The sequence below is a fragment of the Pollicipes pollicipes genome, unplaced genomic scaffold (assembly GCF_011947565.3).
Source record: "Pollicipes pollicipes isolate AB1234 unplaced genomic scaffold, Ppol_2.1 Scaffold_7261;HRSCAF=8764_pilon_pilon_pilon, whole genome shotgun sequence".
Classification (NCBI taxonomy): domain Eukaryota; kingdom Metazoa; phylum Arthropoda; class Thecostraca; order Pollicipedomorpha; family Pollicipedidae; genus Pollicipes; species Pollicipes pollicipes.
The window spans coordinates 56,482,264-56,495,513 of record NW_023597054.1 but is presented as its reverse complement, the minus strand read 5'-3'; the positions used below and the strand labels follow the sequence as shown (position 1 = coordinate 56,495,513).

General features: G+C 49.1%; 1 protein-coding gene across 1 annotated transcript in view; it reads left to right on the top strand.

Moving 5' to 3' along the window:
- Window positions 1-12,734: 12,734 nt before the first annotated feature.
- The window catches only part of LOC119111643 (cubilin), a 36,454-nt gene continuing 35,938 nt past the window's right edge, over window positions 12,735-13,250 (top strand). Inside the window, exon 1 of the mRNA XM_037235449.1 lies at window positions 12,735-12,758. Coding sequence (XP_037091344.1) covers window positions 12,735-12,758 — 24 coding nt within the window. The remainder of the gene's footprint in view (window positions 12,759-13,250) is intronic.

Genomic DNA, 13,250 nt, shown 5'->3' with positions numbered 1-13,250 from the left:
ATAATTAAATGTTCCCTGTGAACATGTTTTCGTCGATGGAAACATTTAAAGACGACTGGGCTGCTGTTAACCGCGTGCTGAGACTGCCTCGTGACAGGTAACTGGCGATGTCTGCATGTGACGTGGCATCAGAGGTCGAAATGTCCGCAACCTCTTAATTTGTTTCCTTCTTCAGCAAGACTCACCGCCTATTTTTACCTCGAACGGCAAGAACAAAGTTGCCTTCTCGGTGGCTTTAACATGGACGTGTATGACGATGTGCTGACTAACATTCTTCCAAAACTCGCGTCATCCAGACAGCACACAGCCAGCGCATTGGACGACCTCTTTACACACCCCAACGTAAGGAAATTATCTTTTCACAACAAATTCTTCTCAAAGTCGGTAACGATGCACGCCAACCAGCGCCCGCCCCTCCCCTTCCCCCTCCGCGCCGTCTCAGACCGCGTCAGGCGTCCGACGCTAGGGGGAGGGGGGGGGGGGGGGCGCTGGAAGAGCGGCGGCCGACAGCTGTGAGTGGGAGAAACGACTCAGCGTCCGCTGCATGACTCGGTGTGAAAATGGCCACTACCTTTTTCAAAGGCACAAGGTAAAACGGTATGTAAATACAAAAACAAGTATATTTTGAAAAAAAATAGTCAAGTCTTATACCAGTCTACTTGGAAAATTGAACAGTGAATTTAGATACGTCTTCCCCTTATTCTGTGAAATGTCGGTAGGCGTAATGTAGCTGTGCTTAAGGCCATTGTTCTCAATATTTAATTTCGGGTCGTATTCAGCACCTTCCTAGATACGATCGTGTACAAATTACCGTTTTTCGGAACATTGAAAAAGAGAGCACCTATAGCCCCGAAACGGTAGCTTCAATCTCTCCATGTCACTCCGAGGAGACGAGGCACCCAGCAGAGCGGCGGTACATGTCCCTCTGAGCAGAACTGTCAGCGAACACAGCGGCGGGACATGTCCCTCTGAGCAGACCTGTCAGCGAACACAGCGGCGGAACATGTCCCTCTGAGGAGTCGTGGCACTGAGCAGAGCGAGCCGTGGCGTCAGTCCAACTTTTGACGAAAAACTGAGCTGGAAGGTAAACACACGGCTCTGCGGACGCGGTCTGTTCGGGGGCCGTCAACCGGACGGCGGAGGGCCCAAGGCCACGTCAGTGCCGGCGGCGACGGTCGGCTGGCGGCAGGGCCGTGTCGCCGGTCAGCTGGGCCGATCTCACTGAACGGGCACCGAGGGCGCCACATTTCCAGTGCCTGAGCCCACTACAAGGTCGATAGATGCACCCGAATTCAAGACAGCGCTCACACCACGGACGGATTAGGCAACGGAGTTCACCTTCGGTCAGAAACTGCACCAATCCTTACCTCAGCTTATTCGACGGATAAACATCAAATTATTTGCGGCGTTAGCACACCAGCCTCCAGGCCGAGAAACCACAGCCAAATAGCAAGCCCGAACAGCATTGTCGTATGGCCTTCTTACCGAGCAGCCACGCCCTGTGCCGGCTGCGGCCGGGGTAGGCTTCCGAAGGCCGATCGTGGAGTTCCCCAGCGCGGCTGCACCACGTGCTGGCGCGTCGCTCTTCCTGTCGCCGGGCCGCGCGCGGCACGACCGGACGGCGATGAGATAGAAGCCGGACGTTGGGCGGCCGCAGAGAGCCCCGCCGCCGCCCTGCAGTGGGCGCAGTGGGCGGCTGGGAGAGGGGAGGGGCTGAGATGGGCCGGTCCGCACGGTCCCCCGCCGTTCCACACTACCCGCGGGGCACAGATGCGTCTCGCGCCTTCGACGGACTGGGTGGGCGCGCGCCGGCGCACCGGCCCGCCGAATGATCTGACATCTGTCGGACAGAGTAAGAAACCCCCGCAAAGGACCGTGCCAGTGGCGGCACTTGAGACGCGGATATCCACTGGCGGCAAATCAACATGCGGACTTCCAGAGAGGACGGTGCTAAGGAGCCCGTGGTGGGCCATATACCTTTTCGACGCACGTAGAAGCGGACAATGAGCATGGCTGAAGTAAGCCCTGCCTCCACCGAGTCCGTAACAAAAAATATTCCGAAGCCCCTCCAGCTCAGTTTTCCATACTTTGGCTGAGGTGAACAGGTTGAACAAAAGTGAACACATTCTTCTGGTTCAGACCCGTCATAAGACACAATTGACACTGGCCTGATTTGATGACCCTTCTGAAAAAGAGCCACATGAACACTGACCTAAGCGTAGGATTTCTAAGAAGGGGTCCTCTGAATGAAGTCTGATAAAAATTTAAGAATAGGCAAATACCTCACAGGCACAGTAGTTAACCATCAATGGAAACGTCTGGTCAGCTGCTGTTGATCTTTTTCTGAGAACCGAGGCAACAGACGGGTATTCCCCGTCATGCAGACTTCGGCCAAATGGAATAAAAATGGGTAATATGGACGTCCCCTGGAGGCCTCTTCAAAAGATGTCGGTTTTCTTTTGTTTCATGGCAATGCGTGCTTGCTACGCATATCAGATCGTTGTAGAATGCCAATCTAAAAGCAAACTGGGCACTTCGTTTAGGTCAATGAGGTCTCAAAGTTCAATCGAAATCAAAATTCATGTTTGCCTTGCTTGATCTAATGCCGATCGCAGACGGCGGATTTACACCGCCTGAACGAGAGTGTGGTGCCGACCTATTTTGGTTGAAACGTGTCTGTTTTGAAAACCGTAGCTTTTCGTAATTTTGATCCTAAACGTCAAGGTTGATCCGAAGAAGTCAAGCCTAACGACTGCATTTCCGAGGCATCAAACCATCCGCTAGTTGTTGTTATGCACCTCTAGATCAATTGGAGGCAATGAAATATTTGGTCCTTACCTCCCCTCGTCTAGAAATGGAAAGCGAGTAAAATCAGGCCTCGCTCTGCTGGGGTTCAAGCAAGGATCGCAAAAGGAAGTGGAATGAATTTTGGAAAACTTCGATAACAAAAGGGGAAGACAAATGCAAACGCCGGTGCCGTGGAGCCGTGAGCCGAGCATCATCCCTTCGGGCCGTCGACCTCAGCAGAGTGCGTCAAAGTCGTCGAGGCCAGCTCTGTCGCGCGGTCACAGCTGCAGCACGGCTCGCTGCGTGCCGAGGACGCAAAGTGCAGAGCCGCATACCAACCGCATTGCACACCGTGCTTAGACAGCTGGGCATGACGCCACCAAACTGACAACGCAGGAACGTGTCCACCAGCGACCCGGAGACTTTGCCGATATCGGCTGTGTGGTATCTTCGGCGCGTTTAATCATGCTCCTATGAACTGGCCAACTCGTTCGTTCAACTCAGTTCGTATTGTTCGCCCGTTCGTTCGTTCAACCCCGCATTTCGCATAATTCGGAGGCGTTCGCCGCTGGCAACGCATCCTAAGCAACCGGCCGTCAGGAGGGCTTCAGAAGGGGGTGACTAGGGCTGAAGAGGGGGCGCAGTGATTCGGGCTGAAGCAACCGAATCACCGCGCCACTCCATTGTCTCGACGGCGCCGTGCGTCATGGTGCCACCGGCACGAGCCCACAGCCGGAAGAGCGGCTGGCGGATGGAGGGGCTGAGCGGCGGCGGCGGCGGCGGCCCGTCCGCACGACCCGCTATCTCCACTGTTCGCCGCCTGCAGAATTGCACACAGGAAGTCGGTGGGGACGCAGCACTGCCGCTATCTGCCGACTCTCCGGCACGGGCGGCTCCGCGGCCGGGGCCGGAGCCGGAGCCGGAGCCGTGGCGGCTCCGATTACACTGGAATGCGCAGGCCGGGCCGGCAGGGAGGGGATGGCAGGGGAGCGGCCCACATGTGGCCGGCGCTGTCCGGCGGACGGGGCCGACCACGCCGCAGTGCTGCCCCGACTGTTTACACTGCCGACGGCGTGTATAAGCCGCCGGCTGGTCGGCAGATGCCCGCCAGCCGCCCCCGCCCCCCGCCACGACCAGCGGCGTCGCCAGCGCGTCGGGCCTGGGCCACCGAGTACCGGCCGGGGGGGGGGGGGGGGGGGGGGGGCTGCGCGCCCGGCTTGCGGCGTAACGAGAGCATGTGATGGGTCAGACTGCTGAGCCATTCCATGTTATTGCTCAATGCCCACCAGAATGGACCGTTCTCTGTAATACTGATTTTGCATTGCTGACTTTTGCAGCCGGCACCCATGGGCATGCGACCAAGGCCAACATTCATCAAGGAAATCTTAGAAATAGCGCAATTGGGAATCACTGAGAGTGACTGCATTGCTTTTACCTCTTGGATACGTCGATCATTAGCGTAAGGCACTTCGTGCTTTGGTAGCTTCCGGTTCTATTTTTTTCAATCTTTCGAACCTTTCTTTTGACAAAGCCTTTTAAACTAATAAGCAGTTTACCAAGAGACATGCATCATCCTCCCCATTTTTAGAAGGAATATATGGATCTTCAATTCCTGTCGGCAACTGACACACTTAAAATCAAAACATAAAACATGAGTCTACAAAGAACTGACCCCTCATGGCATAACACTCACTACCTTTTTGGCTTGACAAAAAAGATGATCATATAGCCGCACCGAAGACATCATTAACATCACACACACCGTGACCTTCACAATCACATAGCAAATCACAATGTCGCATCCAATGACCTAATCCCGCTCGGTTTAAGCGGTGCCATGTTCCTTGTCTCTGTGATTTGTTGACAATCTTGCTCTGAGGAGCGAATTCAACAGTTTGGTTCATATCTTTGTTTATTACTGGTATGAAGTCATGTATGAGTAATACTCCGAGAATGTTGAGCTTTCTTGTGTTAGGTGTTGATGTTAGAATTTCAGTGTATGTGTGAACATTAAGCGCGTGAGACAAGTACTGTTGACGCGTTGCATATGGCCTCTTGGTGCCCCCTCTGCGACGTGCATTGTGAGGCGTTGAGACAAAGATGTTGTAGTTAGACCAATGTAGGATGTGGAACGTAGCCTGCCAGCTTCGTTAGGGCAAGAAATTTGTTTACTGCATTGGTGCTCTTCAGCATCGCAGTCTTGCTTGCGTTGTTTTTTTCAAAAAGAGATCCCAAATATTGCAAGTTGTGTAATGTTGCAATCTAGGCATATTCCTGTCTACTTCTGTTACGTTTTTGGATGATCAAATTGCAGTATCTTCTCGCCGACTTTTTAAGCTGAATATATATATATATATATATATATATATATATATATATATATATATAGTCACAGTCGTATATATTGCTGATGGACTAGTTTTAGGTTTGTAGTGGTGGACCAAATGATCATTAAGCATGTTATATATTTGCTTGACATTTCCACCATTCGTGTGGCCCTTGTTCGCTAGTCTGCTTGTCACGGTTGGGTTCGGCGTGTAAGAGCTGAAAGCCTTAACACGTTAACAATGTTCTGCGCAAAAATACTTTAAGACATTCTTTTTTAATCTTTCGGAACGTTCATTGTAGGCGCTCAATGTGACTCAAGCATCAGAGGGTTACCTATACACGGTTGTACCAACCTATATACGGTTGTACCGAAATGCTCCTCCGGACCGTATAACCTTTAACAGTTGTACGGAAACACCCCCCCGGGCCTCTACCAGTACATCTAGGAAGGGAAGTATGCCGTCCTGACCTCGCTCATGCCTGAGATGGGGTACGGAGCTACCCTCAAATGCTGCAATGAGACGGAGCAAATGGTCCAACCCTGTTACGTCAACCATGATATCATCGACATACCTGCAGCATGCTGCCGGGACGATTGTGGGGGTTACTGAGGTTTACGTTTTCAACATAAGCCTTGTAGCAATAGGCAAACAAGTACCCGAGAAAGGAGCCATAGCCACCCATCTTTTTACACATATAGGCTGCCCTTTCAGATTATTTCCGCACTGTGTGTGTGTGTGTGTGTGTGTGTGTGTGTGTGTGTGTGTGTGTGTGTGTGTGTGTGTGTGTGTGTGTGTGTGTGTGTGTGTGTGGTGTGTGTGTGTGTGTGTGTGTGTGTTGTGTGTGTGTGTGTGTGTGTGTGTGTGTGTGTGTGTGTGTGTGTGTGTGTGTGTGTGTGTGTGTGTGTGTGTGTGTGTGTGCGTGTGTGTGTGGTTATGAGCATGAGCATGGGCACAGGTGGCATGGGAATGGGTATGGATATAGGCATGGGTATAGGCATGGGCATGAGCGTATATATGGGGACAGATTATTTGATAAACACTGATCGCCAAAAAAACGACAGTAGCTACAATGTTATCTTTCCTCATAGAGCCGTTTTCGTGCTTGCGGATTGAAAGCTAGAGCCTAGAGCAATCGTGGCGCAAAATCGTTTCCCGCTTCAGTTCTTTTTTTCGTCCCAGGTGTACTGTTTTTGTGCAACAAGTCTTATCCGCGGGGCCAACTGGTGAGAGGCTTCGTATAGAGCTGAAGTCCTCCGCACGCTGGCTTGACTGCTAATATGTGGGTCCATGTCGTGTATGCATACTGCATCGAGAAGATACAGTAGTCTCACACCGTGACCGGGAAGGACGAGGACGTTCTTCCCGGCAAACTTAGTTGGCAGAGCACTGCAAACACACTTAAAAGACCCTGGTTTGAATCCCAACAAGTCCAAAGGTCATTCAGGTTGTGAAGCATGCACAGCTGAAAGCCAAACATCATACAGCCCTTCTGAGGACTGAACAACACCTGGCGACAGCCGAAGAGTTAACTGGACAAAATGTTGTGAGCATCTGAGGGCTATTTCGTCCTTGATACTCCAGTTTTGGTTGACGTACATTATTTAGCGTTTTACTGCTTGGCGATATTCTTCGCCCCACACTGCGGAAAATTCGGGTCTACCCGCCAGGACTCGAACCTTGACCTTTTGAATACTAAGTTCGTAGCGTTCAGTACTCATATCATCCCAAATCGCACTTCTAGAATTCATAACATCCAAAATGCGTTGAAATCCGTGCCCACGGGCGGAGTTTATTGCAGCCCAACTCGCAATATCCAAAGCTATAACATTCAATGTTTATAACTTCCAGCAATCCACCTCATTAGCTTTGATTGCCACTGTTCACCAGCCTTGGGATGTCATGAACGCTGGACATTATGAACTTGAAATGTTTGGATTTTGGATGCTATGAGCTTCGCTGTTGTCATTATCCCCTGTCAAGGGACACTGCACAACTTTTTTAGTGTCATGGACGCTAGATGCAGCGATTTTGGACGTTTGACCACTTGACGTTTTTAGCCCTGGTTGTTTCAATGCGTATTCATTAGTGGTCTGTAAGTTTGTTTCGTATACTGACCTTGGAACGTCGTTTTCTCACCCATGGTGACCCATTTCCGACACTGGCATTCGATGTGCCAATGCCATTGTCTCCTCTGCACTGCAGAATAAGAAATGCAGCGTCTAGCGGTTGGCAAATGCTGTCAAACCATCTGTGATCGTAATAATAGTGTTCGACAGTACATCCTGCAGCACGGAATAACGCTAGGGTTTCAGACGCCGCCCACTCAACCGTAAGGTCGAGACAAGGTACCCTGGCAGACACAATGAAACTAGTTGGGAACTTCATAAACCCCAAACATTGTGGACTATCGGCATTGTGAACTGTCGAAGTGGTGAGCTGTGGACATAATGAACTGTGGACGTTATGAAATGGGAACACTGTTACACGGACCCAAAGCTACTCGTCGTTTTCAAGACCCTGGCAAGCGTGAAGGGTAGCAGCGCTCGTTACATTATTCCCGATAGCTCATTTTGTTAGAGCACCTGTATTCCGATCCACCCACCCCTGATGGCAATGTTTTTTCCTTTTTTATCTTGGGAAGAGGGGTGACGCCACCATTTACTAAGAGGTGGGTAAGTCATAACATTGCCGAAATGCTTAACGCCACAAAAATTCGATTGGACATGTAACAATTAACTGCTTTCTAATTGTTTTTTTATTTTTCCATTTCCAGTCCTCAATTACCGTCGTGCCGGTCTGATATCCTGCACAAGTGCAAATATTTCTCAATTCCAGACTTCCTTACCATCTACTATCTGTCATCCACTGAAGACTATATGTTCATAGCGTGATAGTCGTGATCGTAAGCTATGTTTTCTTTGAATTGGTAGAAAATACGTTTTAGGTGTCATGTGACCTTAAGTAACTTTCCTAAGCCTAACTATAAAAGGTACGCCATACGCCGACGAAAACACGTTGCCACGATCTCCACTCAGCAGACGTTGAGGACGGCAATTTTTCACAGCGTGGTAGAGGTTGGAGGGAACTGGGTCAGCCAAGTTTTCTCACTTGAGATGCGTAGAACGAGCAAGATTTTTCCAATGGGTGCTCCTCAACCCCGCCCCTCCCCCCAACAAACCCTGAACGCATAACCTATGTCGACATTTGCGCATCGTATTTGCCAAAACACTTCCACAACGGATGTACCACATTGCGGCACTTATCCCTAACTTAGCCAGATTGAGTCCAAAGATGCCCGATTATTGCTTCTCTTCTCAGCAAGCTCAGCTACAAAGGGTGTCGGAAAGAGGAGGTAAATAAAAAACGGACCGCCCCCCCCCCCCCCCCCCGTGCAATTAAACTACTAATGATGTTTAGGAAGCCCATCCCCATCAACGATTGAGAAATGACGTAGAAGCAACACGCGAGTCATCAGTGGCAGCAGGTCATTGTCGGAGGCTATAAATTTCTGGCAATAGCAATATAAATTTATCGCCTGGTTCAGCGCGTTGTTGGGACTGCGCCGACGTCCCCGGGTATCGTCGTCATTAGTTGGCGGCCGGCGATACACTGAGCGGAACTGAAAAAAAACAAATAAAAGCTTTCGCCTAGATTCACCGTTTTCATAACACGGGCTGATAGAGGGGGGGGGGGGGGGTGGATACAGCGATGCGACCCATGCCGTCCCCAGAGAAAAAAACGAGCCTCGCCGAAAAATTACAGTGCATTGTTCTGTGCCAGATCGCACGATTGGTAATTAGCTGTGTGTCGCCAGGTCAAAGGGGGTGTTCCACGCTTGTACGGGGTCTGTACTTAAATAGCCATATTGAAAATCATTCGGCGCAGTTCACCACTCTGTCTTTCTTAAGAACTAAACCTGTCTAGTTTTTTGGCTGCACGCCCGCGAAGATGTGGAGACTTTTTGGGAAGATTATTTAAATGTCACCCTGGCATTCATGATACCATAATAATACATCTAATATATAACTGCATAATTTCATTCAAATCATGTCATTCCATTAGCAGTGCGGCGATCAAGGCCACTACAAATATAATTGTCGAATCGTTGATATCTAGTGTTCGTGGGTACGATTCCCAGACATAACGGCCAACAATTGGCTCTGAACCAATGCTGTGCAAGGCGTGATGACGTAATCGAGTAATGACGTGTTGAGCAGCATATTTACTAAACAGAGATATGGCATTATGTAGAGCAGTCTTTTCAATTACAAGTATACTTTCACTCGCAAGTATATCGATAGTTATAAGTGAGCTTACTTCATCACATCTGATGCATGCTTCAATACCTTCAAATGTCAATCATTCCCTTGAAAAACTAGCGAGGTTACCTTTTCCTAAAATGAAAACTTTTCTGCTTTATATGTTCATATATGTTTGACCATACCTTATGGCGACACGAAACTTGAAAAGGCATATCCATTGTATAATTTTGAGTACAATTATATGCGATTTTACGTCCTTATGCGTAACTTCTTGCGGATGAGTGCATCAAGGGTGCTGCCCCAGATGATAAAATTAAGCTTAGATTGTCCTAAAACAGCTTGGATTTTTAACATAAAGACGTACCATGAATAGAAAGAATAGCATGACAACAATGTCTGCAAGATCAGCGAAATGATCATTGGGTTTGCATGCACATTGCTAAGTTGGAGGTGGTATCATGAGATGTGTTTCTTTATTGACCTGTGTGCATTTAAATATAACACGATATGCTAACATAAATTGTGAGCGCCCGATATTAGCCCCATTATCCCGTTTAGAGCAAATCAAGATACAGACTCATTGACACACCCAGGCCCATGAATGTTATCACCGGGGATATATTCCCAGCATCACGAGTGAGATTTTGTTTGCCTGGATTATGCACGTATTTTATAGTTTTCCGCTGAACTTACTGTTTTCTGTCAGACTCTACGCCCGCGGGTTTCAGTTCAACTCTTTAACCCCGATTCTCTCCGTCCCACCCGTTAACAGAGACGTGGTTATGCCCGTGCCTATAGCCACACAAGACGGTATAAAAGCGTTATTTATGGTCACAGTCATAATCCACCATCTAGTAAAAGGTTATCTTTAGTTTGGCATCAACATACACATAAGGCAAAGTTCGGCCATGACGTTATGAGGTTTCCGGCTTCCACTGCAAGCTCTCAACTTTGCAACCACGGAGACATCAGTTGCGACGAAAAACGCAGCAACATAAATGCTCATTGGGCACCTGTGTAGGTGCCACCTCCCCGTGCTGCCACTCACGCATCAGACAATGGGTCAAGGTGAATAGGGTTGAGACACAACCGCAAGCATGAACGTTCACGCCCATTCCCAGCTGCCCTCATATTACTACGCCATATAATCACAGTCATTGTGGTAAAACCTGATGAAGTTTGTGACGCAGAAGTTTTCCGGCATCAGCAGATGTGGGTGACGAAATGGAGATGCCGAAATTTTGTAATTGCATTTGTTCGCTCGAAAACCATCCACGAGGTGGCTTTTCAGGTCTTCGGCTGGTAACAGCGTTTGCTGGCTTCAATTCGTTACATCACTCACTCACCCATTACAAGACTTCCGAAAAGTGTGATGAAATACAACTCTACGAAAGACGCAATAAAATACAATATTACGAACCAGACTATGAAATATAATGTAATAAAATGCAATGCGGTAAAATACGGTACGATGTAATGCGATGCAATGAAATACAATGCTATGAAATCCGTACGAAGTCGAACGGTGAATTCAATGAATGCTCCCAATCAACAATATGTGCCAAACCCAGCAAAGCCCACCAAAATGAACGAAAATAACTTGTAAGCATATAGGATCCGCACTGACTCGCAAAGTTCACACACGTACACACATATGACGTACAATCACACAGGTAACTAGCATGGGCTTAAAACTAAGGCACATGGCCCAACAGTTGCGTTTAAAGAATACGAGTTTTAAATCCCTGAAAAGTCAGAGGTGAGAGCATAGTGTGTTTGGGGCAGGCGGGTTCGAAGTTGCTGCGACACAATAAGGAAAGGTTGGCGTGGTGGCTTCCATTCGGCACCTGGACAGGTGGAGAGACCCTGACATGGAGGAACGCGTCTCCGGTAGCGAAACAGAGGAGCGCGGCTCAAAACGAGACTGAACAACTGGAGGTGATTCCTTACATCTTAGGGCTGTGAATACTTTCATCACTCCCCTCTCTTTCACCAAGTCTTCGATTCAGGGCAAGCCTAGATATTCTAGTGTCTGTGTTACGTCCTGGCTGCGTTGCATGGCTGAGACAAACATTGCGGTAACTTTTGCAGCTTTTGGATCCTCTTCACCTGGGACTTGATCGTCCCACACCATACGCGTAGACAGAAGGTATTTGTGGAAAAAAACCAAGGCTCCGGTGATAATTAGGAGAACATAAGGTGTAAAACAATGCATAAGGCGACACAGGTAGATCGGAAATCCGTTGCATTTTCGCACGACTCTGACAACATGCTTTTCCCACGGAAGAGTAGAGTCTCCGGTCACACTAATAACCTTAATGTGCCGTGATGGTGGGAAAGTCTCTCCATCTATCGTTAAAGTTAAAATCACTGTTTGTCTTTACGTTATATTTTGAACCTATCAGAGCAAAGTCGGTTTTGCCTTTGTTCATTTTCAGTGAATTTTTGCCGAATCAAAGCCCGAAGTTTGCAAACTGATATTTCCAGACCATGTGTTAGTGCTTTGAGACTCTGCTTGTTTGTCCCAGTGCTGAGTATCATCTGCAGATAAGATGAGCCGTCCAAGTGGTAGGTGACCGGGCAGATAGTCTGAAAGTAAGGTGAATAATAGAGGACCGATTATGAACCCCTGGGGCACTGTGTGGCTTACCGGTAGGGTCGTCATTCCTCCATGCACCACCTGTCTCCGACCAACCAAATGACTGTTGAACCAATCAAGGTTCCATGACGTACCACTGACGTTTTTCATAAGTAAACCATGATCAACGCTGTCGAAAGCTTTGGACAGATCGACAGCAGTTAGCGAAGATATCTTTCCGTTGTCAACGTTTCTTACCAGCTCTCCAACAGCGTCGGGTAGAGCGTTCTCAGTACAGTGACCTTGCCGGTACGCATATTGAGCGGGGCTGAGAGTACCATCTCTGTGGAGATGCGTGCTCAGCTGGCTGCAAGCAACTTCTTCAATAATTTGGAAAGCACACCTAAGAGAAATATGGGTCTTTTGTTATCTGGTGCAGCGGTATCACCTAGATGTGGGTTGGGTACCATGCACGCAATATTCCACTCGTGGGGAAACACCCGAGTTGTGAGAGAGCAGTGATGGTCTGCAGGAGATGCGGACCGATCGCAGGGAAGCATCGGTGCATTGCTATAACCGGTACGCTGCCTACACCTGCCTACGCTGCCTGCCTACACCTACTGCTCTCGAGCTGCTCATCCGTCGAATCGACGAAGGCAGTTCAGGGAGAGAAGCGGGCTTATCACTGAAGGAGGTTGTGCAGACACTTGGTGGTCTTGGTGACTGTCCGGCGCTCCCTCTCAGAGTAGTGGCAATCCGAGGCCAGACCATCGCGAAATGGTGGCGGAACTCGTCGGCCGGGTCAGGGTTTCCCTCTAACGGATCTTCTTGGTGGACTGATGACGTCATGGAGAATCGTTTGAAAGAAACCATAACTTGTGCCGGCCAACACAGGGGTGACACTACAGAGGTAATCACGTCTACAGATATGGTGGCGTACCTGACCGTGCTTCCAAGCCGTGCGAAGTCCGTGTGAGCATCTAGGAGGCGCAGGGCCAGCCAGGCTTCCCTTACTGTGTCCCGCTCGACCATCACAGCCCGAAGCTGTAGGATATCATACAGCCAGTGGCAACTGGGGCGCTGCACGCCAACAGCCTCTGCGGGGCAGTGACAGTCCATAGCGTGGTTTCATATGTTCATAAATGTTTTTACCCTCATGCTCACATCATTGGTGTCATGAATTTTCACTTAATCAGTGGCGAGCAAGTCCAGACAGATGGCGCCCCAGTCAGTCCGGTGCCAGCTCCGAGTCTCACGTTCCTAGGCTGGCTGTCTCACCCTTGCCAGCCCAGT